This window comes from Pholis gunnellus (genome assembly GCF_910591455.1).
Source record: "Pholis gunnellus genome assembly, chromosome: 13".
NCBI classification, from domain to species: Eukaryota; Metazoa; Chordata; class Actinopteri; order Perciformes; family Pholidae; genus Pholis; species Pholis gunnellus.
In genome coordinates, this window is record NC_136540.1 from 5,847,562 (window position 1) to 5,863,911 (window position 16,350).

Sequence of the window (16,350 nt, forward strand, 5' to 3'; positions counted from 1 at the left end):
TACCAGTCTCAGCCAGCTGTGGAGGGAGGATGGCCTGAGTAGTGATATTGACTATGGTGTAGAGACGGTCCTGGTGACCCTTCTGCCACCACATACTACTGTGTGTGTGTGTGTGTGTTTTGTGGCACCATGGTCTTTGTTTATTTAACATCGCTGCCCTTTGTTCCTCCCTGATCATGGCAAAGACAATGGATATTGTATCTGCAGCCACAAAGAGAAGCTCTTTCTTTAGGCCCCCTGAGGCCAGAGTTTCGCCACCATCTCTCTCTCTCTGTCTCTCGCCTGGTGACGTCTGTGACCGCTGGACAAAGAGGGCAGGACCAGAGTTAGTAGGGGCTGAGCTGTGAGGTGCTGGTACCAGCAGAGGAGCTTTAACATACAGATGAAGTCAGCGCAGAGACTTATTTTACTGTAGCAACAGCTTGTAGACAGCACTGTACATCACTGGTTGGCACTGGGACCTCTCTTGATTGTGGAGTACAGGATCAGAAGCAGCAAATGTTTCCGGTCAGGCAGCCTTGGCTTTGCAAAGCCTTAGGTGCTTCCCTCTATCCCATTTCTGCCAATGCATTTATTAACACTGGGGATATTTGCTACCTGCTTCAACAGAGAAGTGCATGAGGTTGTCGCGAAGTCAGTGGTGACTGCTTTTGTTTGGACGCTTAATTGGGAATCGCTGCTTGAACTCTTGTTTGTCACTAATTTTTATTTTTTTCTGTTGCTTTCTTGCCTGTTGCCGGGTTCTTGGTGTATGCTCATGGATTTGCAGACAGAGCGAGGCCTTTTTCATAGCTCCCCCACAGGGTGAAAGAGTTCCCCACCGTGGCGTAGATGTGTTGTGTGATTATATGTGCGGTGTGTGCCGCCTGTGTGCTGATATATTATACCCCCTCAGGTTGTTATGATTGCTGTATCCGGTGCATTGGGGCAGTGCCCTACCCATCCCTGGTGGCCACCCTGCTGTGCTATGCCGGCATGGCGTTATTTTGTGGCTGTGGGCATGAAGCGTTGTCCCACACTGAGGTCCTCGTCGAGACGTACTTCGCCCGCAACGTCCAAGACTTTGTGGTCATGGCCTCCTTGTGAGTGATGCTTCAATGAATTCTCTTTATTGTGACTTTTGGCCTCTCAAGAGTGGTTTCTTTTTTGCTGTTTGACCTGACGTCTCTCCCTGTGACTGTCCCAGTATCAAATACTTCCAGTACGTGATCTATGGCCTGGCGTCGTTTTTCTTCCTCTATGGTATCCTGCTGCTGGCTGAGGGTTTCTACACCACGAGCGCGGTGAAGCAGACGTTTGGAGAATTCAGGAGCACCCACTGTGGCCGCTGCCTCAGCCTGACGGTGAGAACAAGGAGATGGGACGGGAGGGGGAGTCAAGAGGGAGGGTAAATATGATGTCATTGTTAAGATGCTGAATGCTGGTTGTATTCTTGCTCCCAAGTTGAATGAAATGTTCTTTATTTCAGCGATTCCTGCACAGAATCATGACTTATGGTTAATAGCAATGAATTTAATAACAGCACATTCATCACACTGAAACCTGGGCTCCTATATATCGCCACATCTCTGTCACCTGACGTCCTGCACTTTCTTATTTCGACAGTTTATCATAGTGACGTACATCTTGGCTTTCATCTGGCTGGCAGTGTTTGCCTTCTCTGCTATCCCAGTCTTCTTCTTGTTCAACATGGAGCAGACCTGCCACAACATCAACATCCTGGCTGAAACAACCCCCAGCATTAATCAGCACGGCTGGATTTGCATGGATGCCAGGCAGTATGGTGTGTTGTCCTTATAATGACTGACTGGCACATTCTCCACCTGACGAGAATGTTAATGTGTCCGTGAAAGCAAGGAATTTATCATTGAGGAATGGATGCAACACTGCTTGTTGAATAGGTTATGAAATAATAAAGATAACTGCAGCTTTATCTAAATTTCTTCACGTCTGTGTCCCTGACATGCTGCATGCAAGCAGGAACTTAAATGCGTCATAACTCATCAAGATTCAGCAATTGCACGAGACACTTACGTCATGTCTTCATTTAAGGTCTGCTTCCTTGGAATGCAATGCCAGGCAAGGCTTGTGGAATGACCTTGGCATCTATCTGCAAAACCAGCGAAGTGAGTAGCCAAATTCAATATTTCCTTTCGCACAGTTTAGTCTTGTGTCAGCATCCTCACGTTAAAATCAATGAGCAGAATCAGTGTAAAGTCTATTCTGAGATATGAATGTGTGGTGTGTTAGCAAATGTTTTAATGCAATGATTCTGAATATAAACTAACCTGTGTTTGATATGTCTTGCAGTTCTACGTCACCTATGACTTGTACATAGCTGCATTTGCTGGTGCCGGGGTCACTCTCTTGGCACTGGTGAGCAATTGCTTTGGCAATTTGCATGCTTTCTGGTCAGATTCAATATTTCATCTAAGATTGCTCTTGTTAATACTGCCAGTTGAATCGCATGTAAAGGGTCAGTTTACCCACGTTTTTAGTTGGTTAGGTTTAAAGATATGTGTCTCTTAGATTATTGCAGCCGCAATACAATTGAAGTTAATGAAATGTATTTTGTGGTCGTCACAGCATGCAATAATGACTTTCAGCTGCAACATCTCCTTCTGGGCCTTGCTATGAGCAGTTTTCAGAGGAAATACTTTCTTATTTTACATTTTATTTGTTGACTCATTTGTCTCTGTGAGTTTCATCATACAATATTAATGAAAAAGACAAAGGACATGCCATGATATAAGCATCATTTATAAATCCATATTTTTTCAAATAAATAGTTCTAACAAAATGTGCAGATTATCAGGAGTAAAAGTCAGTTTTCAATGAGGGTACAATAAAAAAATGCCTTCTGCAGCAGAAATATCAAAAATGAATTTGTCAAACCCTGGATAACTCCAAACCTGCATGGTTAGATACCCTTTGAGGCAAGTAAGAAAATATGTTTGAATCGACCCTTTAAAAAAGGTCACATATGTTAAAATGTTTTTCCTTTCTATTCTTCCCACCTCCATCTCAATGTTCTCTTTGCAGTTTTTGTATCTGGCTGCCACCACCTACAATTACGCTGTCTTGCGGTTCCTGGGCCGGAAAGGCGTCCGCTAGGTGCAACACCTCGGTCCCAGTCAACAACATCCTCTGGCTATAAAATGGAGAATGTCAACACTGGACTTCCATCCATCCTCTGGGAAACAGCATCCTCCGAACGTGGATCACCTGCTATAGTATTTCTTTAGACGTGTCTAATAACAGACAAATGTTTCTCATCGCTGTTTTGTATGAACAACGGACAGAGAGATGAAGATAATTCCCACCCGGCAGCCTCGTCCTCAAATCCTCCTCTCAGATGATTCTCTTAGCTTTGTTGTTCATTCCCCTCTCGCAGGTCGCGTCTCTCGTTGCATTGTTTTTGCAAAGCTAAATTGGTGCTGATGCTGTTGTCAGATTGTGATGTATGATGTTTCATGAATAATTAAGAGCAATGACAGCTTACCTTGCAAATCATAACTGCATGCCTGCCATTCAGTGTTTACTGATGCAAAATGGTTCTGAGTGTGATTTTGCTGCTGCCTCATTATCTTGCGTATCTTGTGTAGCAACATTGTGTGAACTAAAGCAAGGGAGGCTGAATGTACCAAAGTTCTCTGCATGGGTTTGGTGTGTCCTCTCATCTCCCTCTGTGCTTTCACTCACAACACATGTACTTTGCATTCACTCATACTGCATTTTTGCTTCGTTTAAATGCCACTGTGTAGGAGGGAAACAAAGACATGCATCCATTTTTCTGGATGTTTTTGGGTTGCTGCTTAAAATAAGCTGTTTTTATGTTGCTGAGGTGTTGACGCTTCAATAACCAGTGACTCATGTTTCAATTGTAGCCCTGCTACTTACTGAGCTTTGTTGTGTGTATGCTCAATTGCTTAATTAAGGCTGAATAAACAATTTTAATCGGAGGCAGTCATTTGTGTTTATTTAAACATATACAGTATGTCACGATAGAAATCTTTCATGTTGATTGTATCTCATATAATCATCTTTGGCAATTACAACCAGATATAGTATGCTGTCACTTATTTTTCTAGAAGAATTCTTACATAATGTTCTAAAAAAAAAACAGGAAAAACAGTGAGGTCCTCTGTCCGAACAGCACGTTAATTGCAGTACACTTTGAGTGTTGTAGAGAGCAACATATTCATCCCAGTTAGGTTTTGGTCTCGAGAGCTTCTGCAAAGCAGCCACCACAATGGACCACTTGGTTATGCAAGAACATGGTGGTCATCAAATCTCCCAGGACCATTGCACACACACCACACTGCAAAAAACATACTCAATATTAACATTATGCAATGACATAATAGCCCGTCACTCAATAATAGACATGAACCATTTGTTTGGTGAGCGGCAGAACAAACCTTCAGACAGTCAGGGTGGCAGGTCATCACCGGTTCACTGAGGTAGATCTTGACATTTCCATCCATTGTTTTCTCACAGAATGAACAAACATTGCTTTTCGTGCTGTGGAGAGAAAGTGTTAAAAAGATTATCACCAATGTTAACCTTTGTGTATGAACTATGTATCATAACTTAGACAATGTCTGAATTTCTACATTTTGAGACATTACCTGGGCTTATCCCGAGTTTGTGTGGATTGTGGGTCTTCCTTGGACTTTTGAGACACGTCACAGCTACAAAAAATAGCCATAAGCAAAAAAATAAAGAAGTGAAAACATGAAAACCAGAAAATATGTGCTGTGGTTCATTTTTATAAGAGCTTACTTACGTGTTGGTATCATCAGAGTGTTGGTTCAGCTTGGTCTCCTCACTGTGGGATGGTTTTGGGTCCTTCAGAGGCTCAGGAGCAGCTTCAGTTGTCGGCGGCTCCACATCTAATGCTTCCGACAGTTCAATGAGTCTGCAGGAGAACGTATCCTGAGCAGCTTCTGCGTCTGAAGATGTTACAGGTTCAACAGCATCCTTCACGCTCAGCTCCACCACATGATCTGCCGCTCTCTCAGGTGTTGGCTCAACACTTTGCTCGACAACAGGGTTTTCAACAGGCTGGACTTCACACTCAACTACCTCTTCAGCTCCAGTCTTCAAAACCGGCTCTGCGGAGGCTGCAGACTCGACTGTAGACTCTTCAGGCTTAACTGCAGCTTCAGCAGCAGATTTGGTAGGTGATTCAGATGCAGTATCTGCCACTAAGTCAGGGACTGGGTCCACACTCACTTGGAGAGCAGCATTCTCTCCTGCTGCATCAGTTACGTCAGGTGTCTCAGGTGATGACTCCACAGCAACTTCAGCTACAGCTTCAACACTTTCTTCTGCAGCCTGTTCTGGGGGACCTTTCTCACAATTCCCCTCTGTAGCAGTTTCAGTAGGAGGTGGGTTAGGCCGTTCGGATTCAGATTCTGCCAATAAATCAGGGACTGGTTCCACACTGATTTGTAGAGCAGCTTCTTTTCCAGGTGTTGCATTAACCACGTCACTTGTGTCAGATGATGACTCCACAGCAACCTCAGCTACAGCTTCAACACTTTCTTCTGCAGCCTGTTCTGGAGGACCTTTCTCACAACTTCCCTCTGCAGACTGTACAACGGATTGTACTCCTGCATCTTCCAATTGTGTCGCATTAGCTGGCTCTGTTTTGGTTGCAGGTTCTTCTTTGGGTTTCAGTTCGACTGCAGGAACAACAGAGGTTTCTGCAACCGGATCTTCCATATGAGCATCCACTGAGACCACGGCCTCATTGTGTTCTACGTTTGACTGGTCAACTGTTTTATCAGTTTGTTCTCCCTTGTTTTCGGCACTTGTGGTGGCAACTGTTTGCTCAACTGGCTCCACAGGAGACAAGGCTTCTGGATTTTCCTCTGTTGAAGAAACTGGCTGTGGTTCACCATTTGGGATTTGTTCTGCAACATGAACCTCTGCAGAGGCGTCAGCAGCCCCGCCATTTTGTTCAACATTTGACTGGTAAACTGCAGCATCTTCCTTGTTTTCTGCCGTTGTGTTGGCAACTGTTTCTTCTGGATGTGTCTCATCCTTCTGGATACGTTCTTCTGTGGGTGCTTGGGGCCTGTAACAGAGGGAGTTACTTATTCCCAGCTATGCAGAAAAGACATAGGAACAAAAATCCCTCGACTCAGCAGTTACACTCAATGTAGAGGTACTCTCATACTAACTTTGCATCATCTGAGGTCTCCACTGTTGACCCCTCAGGCTGAGCATCTTCTTGGGGAGGAATAACTTCACCATTTCCCTGATTAGAAGAATCTCTAAAACATAGAGCAGAAAATAACAAACATGTACATCTGGCACAAACATTCAATATTTGGGGTTTTAAATGTTCAGACTTAACTTAAGGTAATAATGCAAACCTGAAAACAAGTTTGCATTCGTGGTTTCTCATTGTTTGCAGTGTATTTTCAATTAAAATTCAGAACATCCATAACCTTCAGATGGAGAGAACTGTATTTTCGAGAGGAGGGCTCAGTGGCGAATCTATTGAGCTACAGGGTAAGATTATGAAACACACTTTGAAAAGAACCCTGGCATTTAGACAACATACAGTAGCAAATTATATTTTGGTAATTAATGCTCCACCGCTAATGAAACATTTCATCAACTTTAAACTACTTCGGCTCAAAATTGACATCAAAGCCAAATGCTCCATATTGAGATGATGAAAAGCAAGGGATAATTTAAATATACAATAACATGTCAGGTAACGTACACTTTCTTATGAATAAAGTGTCAAAAGATAAAACCTTATCAGTGAGGGAGGATAAGATGTAGGAGGTGTGGCAGTTTAAGAATATCACTCATACTTCTTTTATATAAGTGACAGGTTCATCTATAACCTTCACATAAAAGAAATGTTGTGCAAAAAGTCCGATCTGCATTACTTGATGGGCACAACAAATCACACAGGAGAAAAGGGGGGAAGCTACAATGATTGATGAAGTAAAACTGACAAATAGCCTTAAATGTCAACACAATGTTTACTAATCATGTAAATATCACCAAACATGTTGCACTGAAGTGAGGGGATGGAGCTGTTTTCTTGAGGAATGTGATCCAATTACCTGAATTAGGGAATTTGGTCCTGTTTGTGTATCTCATCTGTTGACATTATAGGCGAGATACACACACAATTTAACTGGATCAATTATGCTTGTGGAAGCAAAACCTCTTGATAATGATGTAACTCTTGATAGATCGTAAGGTAATGGTCTGAACACACTGAAAAAAAAGGCGTGTGGACCTTTTAATTAATTATTAAGTGAGTGGAACTAATTATTCAAATACATTTGCATGGTGTTGTCCTTGGAAATGGTAATAGATAAAGATTTATCTTAATCTGGCAAGGAAAAGTACATACATATTTTGATATCGAATGCTCTATATCTAATTAGGTAGGATGATGTTAAAATAAAAAATATTCAAAACCAACCAAAAGAGAAACATTTTGGAGTGATACAGAACTTATTTGTCTGTGGTTCTTTATTTGCTGTTTGTAAATGTATCTGCATTGTGATGCAATGTATTGATTGTATCTGAAATCCGTACAATGGGACACTTATTTTTGTAACAGGAACTTAGAACCTTTAATTTGAAGACACCGTCCTTTAACTTCCGGATTTCTTCCTCAGGCTTGTGATGCTAAGCGTTTTATGCTAGGAAGGGAAGTGTGCGGTTCTTACTAAACATAACCGCCTAATTTAAACTTTCTCAAAGCGAGAGACATGTAGCGGCGACTGTAGACTAAACACTGCCACTTGGTTTGTAATTTTAAGCGTAATTTTGTCTCAAAAACCACCAGGCTTCACACTATTGTAACGTAAGCTAGTTTATAACTGTAACGTAACGGTTCGCGACGTCACACAACCAGCACAGGACGAGTCCCCCACTAACTAAAACACCCCAAGACCAGTAAGTCAGTTGGTATTCCAACAAGTTTACCTACGGAGAAGGTGCTTTGTGACAGATAGTTCAACTACATTATTACTTAGTCAGTGCCTGTGTCAAATGACAGGAACCTGCAGTCAGTTAGTTCATTAGAGAAGTTAGCTACTAACACGCGAAGGAAACGTCATCATAGCTAATATTTCTCGGCTGGTGTTACACCACTAATTATCCGATTTGAAACAAGTATGTTTGCAGTAGATTAACGTGGAAAGCGTAGAGACAGTTTAAAAACCCATCAGGTCGTAGGTAGAGAAATGAAAACTCTAGAATCTTTTTTTTTGCGATAATAAATAATATTGTAAGAGATTTGAATCAGGATCTTATAAACTTCCTCATACACCATGTTTATCAAATTCAAACTTGACTAGTCAGATATTTTACATCTACGCCTTGACTTATGTGGTCTGGATGTAGAAAGTGCAGAAATAAAATGCATTTTTTGTTTTCACATATTAAACCGGGTGTAATGCTGGTGAAACTTGTTTTTGATCGAGAGCTGGGTTGTGTATTCTGGATGAACAAAGGAGCACTGTGACCCCTTTTAATGCCTTCATAGATTGACTAGAGGTCTATCAACAAAGAGCCCATCACACGGCTGTTAATGCATGACAATTTTAAGTGAACAAATAATCTGCTGAGGGATTGTATAACTTTAGTTCCATTCATATTCCCCTTTAATTAGTGAATGCAAATACAACTTTGTATTTCTCAAGTTGGATGGAGATTCTTTTGCTCTGGTTCTTGAGCTTGTACGCATTAACAGTTGGGACAGCGATCTTGTAAACTAAACTTGTATCAAAATAAGGAAGGAATGTAATCCCCTTTGCCATTAAGGTTATTAAAACATAGTTTTTTTTTGTAAGATAACTACATAAGTAGGCTGATTGTGTGTATCTGTATTTGTCGAATGTGTTATTCATGCTTGTGTTTCCTGTGCCATCCCAGAAAGAAATGCCATCGAGGAATCATCTTGACAAAGTCGGCAGGAAGAAGAAGAAGAAATGGACCGAGGAGGCCATGGAACGTGCGCTGATCGAGGTGAAGTCGGGAAGGTGTACGGTGAGACAGGCCGCCAAAGAGTTCGGAGTCCCTAAATCGTCGCTGGGGGACAGAGTCAGTGGACGGGTGACACCAGGGAGTCGCAGCGGGCCGGCTCAGCTCATAACATCTGCAGACGAGGAGCTGTTGGTGGAGTTCTCTCTACACATGTCCAAGCATGGTTTCCCACTGACGAAGCAACAGCTGGTGTCCTTTGCCTCGTCCATTTATAAGCGGCAGCATCGGAGGGTGGCATTTTCTAAACTGGGCCAGACCTGGTGGCTCAATTTCCGAAAACGTCAAGAAAAGAACATCACCATTCAGCCCGCGGACAACACTGTCCGTGGGAGGACGACGTGTGTGAGAAAAGAAGCAGTGGATCAGTTTTTACATTTGCTGAGCACTGTCATGGACGCTCGCGGGCTCAGAGACAAGCCTCATCAAATCTTCAACTGCAATGAGACAGGATTTCAGCTGGGCAGGAAGAGGGTGATTCTCCCCAAATCTGCCAGTCTGGGCTACAAGCCAACGCCAGGCTCGAGGGACCACATCTCCGTCCTGGCTTGCTTTAGCGCAGCTGGAGAGGAAATTCCCCCATTTATTATCTACTCAAAGGCCTACCCAGGGGGAGTATGCTACAAGACTCAAGGGCCTCCGAATGCCCTCTATGGGTGGTCAGACTCTGGGTACGTCAACTCTGACCTTTTCAAGAAATGGTTCCTCAAGCACTTCCTCCTGCACGCACCGAAGGGCCGTCCGCTGCTGCTGATTTTCGACGGTCACAGGTCTCCCCTGAACCTCGAGGTGGTGGAGACGGCTCGTAGCGAGGACGTGGTCCTTCTGTGCCTTCCGCCTCATTGCTCCCACATCCTGCAGCCGCTCGACGCCGGTCTCTTTGTCCTCCTGAAGCAGCGTTTTGCGGCACTCGTAGGTGACGGTTGCGCCACCGACACTCACTTCGCAGTCAGCAAGAAGGAGTTCTCGGGCGTGTTTAAAGAGACGTATCAGGTAGCGAAGGAGGAGGAGGGTGTAAGGATTGTGAAGGAAGGCTACAGGAAATGTGGCATCTACCCGCTCAACCACTTTGCCATCAACGAGGGGCATTTAATGGCGTCGCACAGCCTGTGCCCAGCAGCTGGACCCTCCTTGTCCACATCAGAACAGGGAGTGCACAATGTAGGAGAGCTCACAGCTGCTGGACCCTCCTCCTGACTCTCGACTCAGCAATCTGTACCTTTTTGAGTGACTGCATAATTGAACAAAACCTGTGTAGTTCTGTCATTGGAAATACTGAATGGGGTTACACTCCAGCTTGAGTACTGTGCACTATGGGGGTCCCCAAGATAAATCTAAAGGAGTCAAATGTTTTTTTAATGGGACAAGAAAGACAAAATGAGGGAGATTCTCTAATCATTGTTTGTTTCTTGTAACATATCGGTAACTTTCACCTCTTCGGGCCTCTAAAAGTCATTCAAATGAAACAAGCGGAGACAGAAAAGTCATGTCAAAGTCAAGGCCATGACGTGTGGACGTTTCTTCACGAGCCAAAAGAACTCCTGCTGTACGACAAATGAACTCAAGCTCAAGAATACGGACAGTAAGTTATGCTTGATTTCTATTTTAGTGGCGTAAGCGTTGGATTAGTCCGCGAGGTGAGCGGTGCGAGCTAGCTAGCTAACTGTTCTGGACTGATCGAAGTGGTTTAATGTTTGTTCAGCTGACATATTAAAGCAAGAGAATAGATTAAACAGATTACATTTTAGCCACATTGTCAAATGTTATCTTCTTTGAGACGTAATTACAGGAACTAACCGTTGTGATCTCAGGGAGAAAATAAATGTATTTTTTAAAAATATCTTTGCATCACAAATCTGTCCATAAGTCCGCGCATGTGTCTCATGTACGTTTTCAAGTCAGGTGATGTAATGTCACTGCAATAGGTACAGCTGGCAACAATACACAGGCGGGGAACACATCTGCATGTATTAGTAATTATGATAACTGTGTAAACAGTCAGTGAATGTTGCAGAACATATTTCGGTCTATTTAAACAAAGTAAATGAATATGACTATGATTATTGAATGCCACATTACAGAAAGTAATCCTCACTTTTTTCTGCTGAGCAAAACACTGAGGGTAGTATTTGACGCACTTGATCACTAAAAGTTGATGGCTGGTAAAATATTTATACGGCTGAAATTGTGATTTATGTTTTTATTAGGTTCATTAGCCGAAAGAGTAGCTGCTGCCGAAAGAGTAGCAGCTGTAAAGCAGTTCCTGTGGGCTTTTAGTGGGAATACTCAAGTAATAATTGTATTCAGATCAATAATTGTATTCAGTAATAATTGGGTTCAGATCAATGCCTCATCAAGCAACTAAAGCACTGGTCTGTATGGATGGAGCAGAGCTGCCCAGGGCTCAGTTCATCTTTATGTATGTAAATATTACACATGGTGGTTTATCACTGAAGCCTTTATTCTTTTTTAATGCACAGACTGCAGGACTAATATTTAAATATCACAATGTTTTGTTCAACCCCAAATAAGCTGGTTTGTTAATGACGTCTAGAAGATCTCATGCATTCACTCGTGATGGGGAAACGAAGCTTTCTGAAGCTCTGGTGTTCACTGCTTTGAAACACTTGATGCTGTCAGAAATGGCGACATCTTCTGGCCACACCGTGGTATTGCATCGGTACGGATGGATTGACAGTTGGTACAAAATGTTTTTACTGCTGTCATTTCTCTCGTTAGTTGTGAATGCAGTGTCGACAGATCGGAGAAGATCCGCACACTGCGTTAAACGCCCCCTCAGCTATTTGAACTATGCAACGTTTCCATCAAACAGAGATCTTCGTCAGGCGTATAGCTCTGTAGTTCTGAGAGATCTAGATCTCAATTAATATTTATGTGAGCTTCTGATACAGTGTGTGGATCTCTTGTTTTAATTCTCTCCTTTTTTAGATTTTTTTTTTATCCAGTTCCTGTTGAAGTTTTTTTAGGGATGTGCATACAGCCCTGTACATGTCTCTGATACTCACTCAAATTTCTTGGCTGTGGACAGGACGTATGAGTGCGTGACTGAAGAGGGTCCGGTCTCCACAGCATGGTCCGTCCTGCAAGACAGAAGAAGCTGTTGTGGATTTGCTGCGTCTTTGTTGCACCATTTAGATTTGTAGCTCTTTTTCTTTTTTTTCAATTTAATTTACTTCTAAATTATGACTTTGTTTTCAATGTTGCATCTTGATTTCTGAGAGTACCTCGCTTCTTCTTGCTCCTGCTTGGATTTCTGGATCCAACAGCCGTCATTTTTCAGTGCATTCCGCACCCTGGTGGTTTGAAACACCGTGCTTCTGTTAACCTCTACAACACACACACACACTTTCTGTCAGAACTGGGTACCAAGAATACATGCATAACACTTTAAAATCAGGTTGAAATGTTTGATTGAAGTGTGACTTACCCTTTGACATGATGCTGGTGTTTTTTCAGATGTTCAACCTGATCAAAGTATTTAATGATAAAATGTTCTCATTTTTTCCAGGTTTGTTTTTAAGTTTCCATAGAAATAAAACAAAACAGTAATAGCAGTGTACACAACTGTAATATATTATATCTGCCTCTCTGAATTAACGAGCACTAATAAACATTGAAATTACATATTTACACTAAACCACATTTGTTTAAAATGAAAACGGTTGAAAAATGTTCTACTGGAGTAAAGAAAGCCAACCTGACAGATTGTAATAATGTTGTTCTACATATTAGTCTCCATATTTGCTGAGGATCTGAACCCGCCCCGTGTTTACAGTGCATGTCCTGTCACACTGGGCATCTGGTCCGCATTCTCTTTGAGCTCCACTTAACATTTTGACCTGCACTTAGCGTTTTAATCTCCTGTGATGAATCTCGCAGGAGATGTGCCAGCACCAATTAACCAGGTCAAATACATTATGCATAGGAAATTAAAGCAACTCTGGCTCCGTAATGAGCCCTTACCCCTGCATAGCCAGTGGAACAAAATAAATAAATCAAACAGAACTAGTGTGCAGCCCATTCTTGCACCAAATTGTGCTCTCACCTGTTGAGGTCAGCTGTGTCAGAGCAGAGTGGTGTCAAGCTTCCTGTGGGTCTCTTGTCTCATACGGTCGAGCAGGTATGGAGATATTTCCACCTGAGCCCCCCCCCCTCCCTCTCTCTCTCCTGTTGTTTCAGATTCCTCCCACTGATAGTGTGAAAGTGGATGCTGCTATGCAGGTCGATCGAGGGGGTGGGTGGGTTGGTTTCCATGTAAATCAAGGAGTGGGTAGACAGGTGACATTGTTTTTAAAGTTCCGTGTTTCTTGAAATGTTACATCGCAGAGTTGCCAAATCCACACAGTCACATTTAATTCCTAAGGTGTGAGACGACCTTTTTAAACCGACAGTTTAGTGCTTAGTGCTGTTTTTCTTTTTCATACTGTACTGTAAATGATGCCAGCAATGACACTTTGCAGCTCAATAACTGAAGAAATTTCGTAAGAAACCTTTTTAGTGTTGTTTCCTCTTGGCGGCTCCAAAGAAAGATGTTCCTTCACAAACAGGCCGTTCCAGTTGGCGGGGCGGGGGGGGGGGGGGGGGGGGGGGGGGGGGGCTGCTCGGAATCATGAAAGACCTGATCTGAAGCAACATGGAATTTAGTCTACTCAGCTGTTTCATATCCAATCAAAAATGTGCAACTTTTCCAGAGAAACTAAAACAAATGTTAAGTAATTTCACATTGTAATCAACTGAAATGTTCACAGTTTGGTGTGTGGATTATTCACAGTATCTGGGACACTGTCTCTGTAGAGAGACGTTTTTTAATGTTATTAAAAAATAACCTGCTGCCAAGCTTATCGGCATGGCTTGATTAGTAAAAAAATACTTGTTTAACATTTGGGTTAACGTATCCCTTAAACATACAGAAGTCAGTAGAACTAGCACACATTGTCTTTTTCCTCACACACTAACTTACACACACAGACACAGGTAGCTGCAAAAATTCAGCATTGTGTCATCCCTTCTTTGATGCTGTGTCTCCAGTTGAAATATTTCCACTTGACAATGTCAAACACGACCCTTTAGAGACAAAATATGTGAGGAATCCAGCAGAGCTTCCTCTGTTGGTTTGCCTCCTTGAACCTCAGCCAACGTTATCGTCAGTAAAACATTCCTCCGGCACCTTATCAAAACAAGATATGTGGCAGGTGTAGGTGTATTGCTCAGTGAAAAGTGTGGCAGAAGACAGGAGGGTACATTCTGTCCTTAACGGCATTTTTATACAAAACATATTCCATAAACACTAAAAGGGACAAAGTGAAAAGAGGGAATTTCAGTAAGTTTTAAAACCAAAAAGTATATTTTGATGCTGTCAAATTGGAGACTGGTCTATAAGTATTGTGACTACAAAGCCAAATACAAATTCAAATATATGAAATATATCATGGCGTGTGTGCTTTGTTCAAGTATGTGTGTTCTGTGTTTCACCCTGCTGCAAGACAAATCTCCCCTTGTGGTGATTTACTGACCGCCTTGTGTTTCTATGGCCATTTTGGCTGCTTACATTGTCATGTATTTCCATTTTAGTTTTCAAAAACTGGCCTTCAAGAATTGATATTATAAGACTCATATGCCTTCTACTTCAGCATTGTATAGCTTGCACATTATGATGAAACACAACCACAATGCAATCTTGAAAATATGGCCATTATGGATGCAATGCAGCCATAACATGATATGTGACTTTCAAGGCATTCAAATTACTACAAATCAAAGGCAAGTTTAATGTTGATCATATGTTTTGATGCATCTGATATGTTCTGCCTCCTATATTCACCATTACAACGCTGCACATTTGTATGAAGGCACTTTACTTGACAACAAGTGAGTCCATATGGCAACAAAAAAAACAATACAATACGCCAAAGTCACTCGTAGTTAAAAAACATACAGACATGTGTTCCAATGTTTCCAAAAACAAGAAGAATACCTTGTGTCACTCTGTCTGTGTTGGCTCACTTAAGGCCTTTATGATTACATTTTCTGAGTTATTCAATCGACATTTCAATTTGTAGATAAAATTCCTCAACACAGCATGGAAGGGGGGAACATTACGGCTCACAAACGTATTACTTGCACTTGTCCATCTTGGAAGCTTGAGCGAGATTCTAAAAGCATCATTAAATGCCACCTGAATCTTATTCATTTCTGCTTTGCTATAGCTGCACACCACTAGTGGGCTGTATACAGTGGAGTCGGCTCTAAAGAGAGCTGTTTTAACATCTTCTGTACACATGGGAAATTTACATGCCAGCATATTGGCTTGTGCACACAGTTTGCAGCGCTGCCGCTGCACATCGTCATCATCACTTAGGTCATTCCCGATGATGTGACCCAAATATCAAATTTTGTGCACCACATTTAGCTCTTGGCCTCCCATAAAAAGGAAAATGTAGCTTCTGATCCTCCTTGGTTTTAGCTATCATGATCACACTCTTTTTAGAGTTGAATTTAATCTCATACTGTACGCCATAACACGAGCAGACTCTGAGCAATTGCTGTAAACCAGCGCTATAAAGGAGACAGGACCACATCAGCGTACATCAGATGGTTAATAAGACTTTCCCCCACCATACATCCTGTCTTAGACTCTTTTAACTTTTTAGAAAGATCATCCATATATAGATTAAAAAGAGCAGGTGACAGTATTCCACCTTGTCGGATGCCATTGGTCACTGGGAAGGGTGCAGATATACACTCTTAACCCTATTTAGCTCGCATGGTTTGATATGAATACCAAAAGTGCAAAATCCTAATCAAGTATGGAGGGACCCCTCGCTCTTGTAGTTTGACAAACAATTTAGAATGATTAATTCAGTCAAAAGCTTTAGATGCATCCAGGAAATAGATAAATATTGTAGTGTTATGTCTCCTGTACTTACTAACAACTTCCTTCAGTGCATATATACAGAAGTCTGTGCTATGTTTACTTTAAAAAACAAATTGATTGTCAGTGGTTATTATGTATTCTTGAAGCCTATCTAAGACAATTTGTTCGAATACTTTAGAAAGTACGCTAGCCAGAGCAATTGGTCTGTAATTTTCAGTGCTGGATATTTTACGGGTTTTATCTTTGATTACTGACACTAACAAAACATTCAGCAGAGAGTCAGGAAGTACGTCATGCAGTAACAATCCAGAAAAACACATAGCAAGTAACACTGGAATTCTATGGCTAGCATTCTTCAGATGTTCTGCTGCTATTTGGTCAAGGCCACATGCTTTGTTCACTGCCAATTTCTCAATGGCATACAA

The 16,350-nt window shown here is 42.0% G+C and overlaps 3 protein-coding genes across 4 annotated transcripts; 2 read left to right on the forward strand and 1 right to left on the reverse strand.

Moving 5' to 3' along the window:
• The first annotated feature begins 477 nt into the window (after nt 1–477).
• On the forward strand, nt 478–3,332 carry plp1b (proteolipid protein 1b). The gene is made up of 7 exons (XM_079171285.1): nt 478–538; nt 896–1,082; nt 1,187–1,343; nt 1,606–1,783; nt 2,053–2,126; nt 2,311–2,376; nt 3,043–3,332. The coding sequence occupies exons 1-7, from the start codon at nt 499–501 to the stop codon at nt 3,112–3,114; spliced, it is 774 nt and encodes a 257-aa protein (XP_079027411.1). The 5' UTR covers nt 478–498; the 3' UTR covers nt 3,115–3,332.
• An 878-nt stretch (nt 3,333–4,210) lies between these two features.
• LOC306705167 (uncharacterized protein) lies at nt 4,211–12,488 on the reverse strand (the record flags this gene model as incomplete). The annotated part of the gene is made up of 9 exons (XM_079171869.1): nt 4,211–4,321; nt 4,422–4,524; nt 4,632–4,694; nt 4,790–6,085; nt 9,761–9,971; nt 10,135–10,160; nt 12,057–12,131; nt 12,276–12,378; nt 12,479–12,488. 9 exons carry the CDS (start codon nt 12,486–12,488, stop codon nt 4,211–4,213), a joined length of 1,998 nt encoding a protein of 665 aa, XP_079027995.1.
• LOC306704630 (uncharacterized protein) lies at nt 7,706–12,180 on the forward strand. Of its 2 annotated transcripts, XR_013767317.1 has the most exons (3): nt 7,706–7,941; nt 8,923–10,612; nt 12,080–12,180. XR_013767317.1 is itself a non-coding variant. In XM_079171060.1 (2 exons), exon 2 carries the CDS (start codon nt 8,929–8,931, stop codon nt 10,225–10,227), a length of 1,299 nt encoding a protein of 432 aa, XP_079027186.1. In that variant the 5' UTR covers nt 7,706–7,941; nt 8,923–8,928; the 3' UTR covers nt 10,228–10,801. The 2 variants fall into 2 exon arrangements, 1 of the variants encoding a protein (XP_079027186.1); XM_079171060.1 differs by lacking the exon at nt 12,080–12,180 and having other exon boundaries at nt 8,923–10,801.
• Nucleotides 12,489–16,350: the final 3,862 nt, after the last annotated feature.

Excerpts from the sequence above, each read along its gene's own strand:
- plp1b (XM_079171285.1), top strand. The coding sequence starts at position 499 with ATGTTTCCGGTCAGGCAGCCTTGGCTTTGCAAAGCCTTAG. Across the intron at positions 539-895 it reads TTGGCTTTGCAAAGCCTTAG|GTTGTTATGATTGCTGTATC; the intron begins GTGCTTCCCTCT and ends ATACCCCCTCAG. Across the intron at positions 1,083-1,186 it reads TTTGTGGTCATGGCCTCCTT|TATCAAATACTTCCAGTACG; the intron begins GTGAGTGATGCT and ends TGACTGTCCCAG.
- LOC306704630 (XM_079171060.1), top strand. The coding sequence starts at position 8,929 with ATGCCATCGAGGAATCATCTTGACAAAGTCGGCAGGAAGAAGAAGAAG.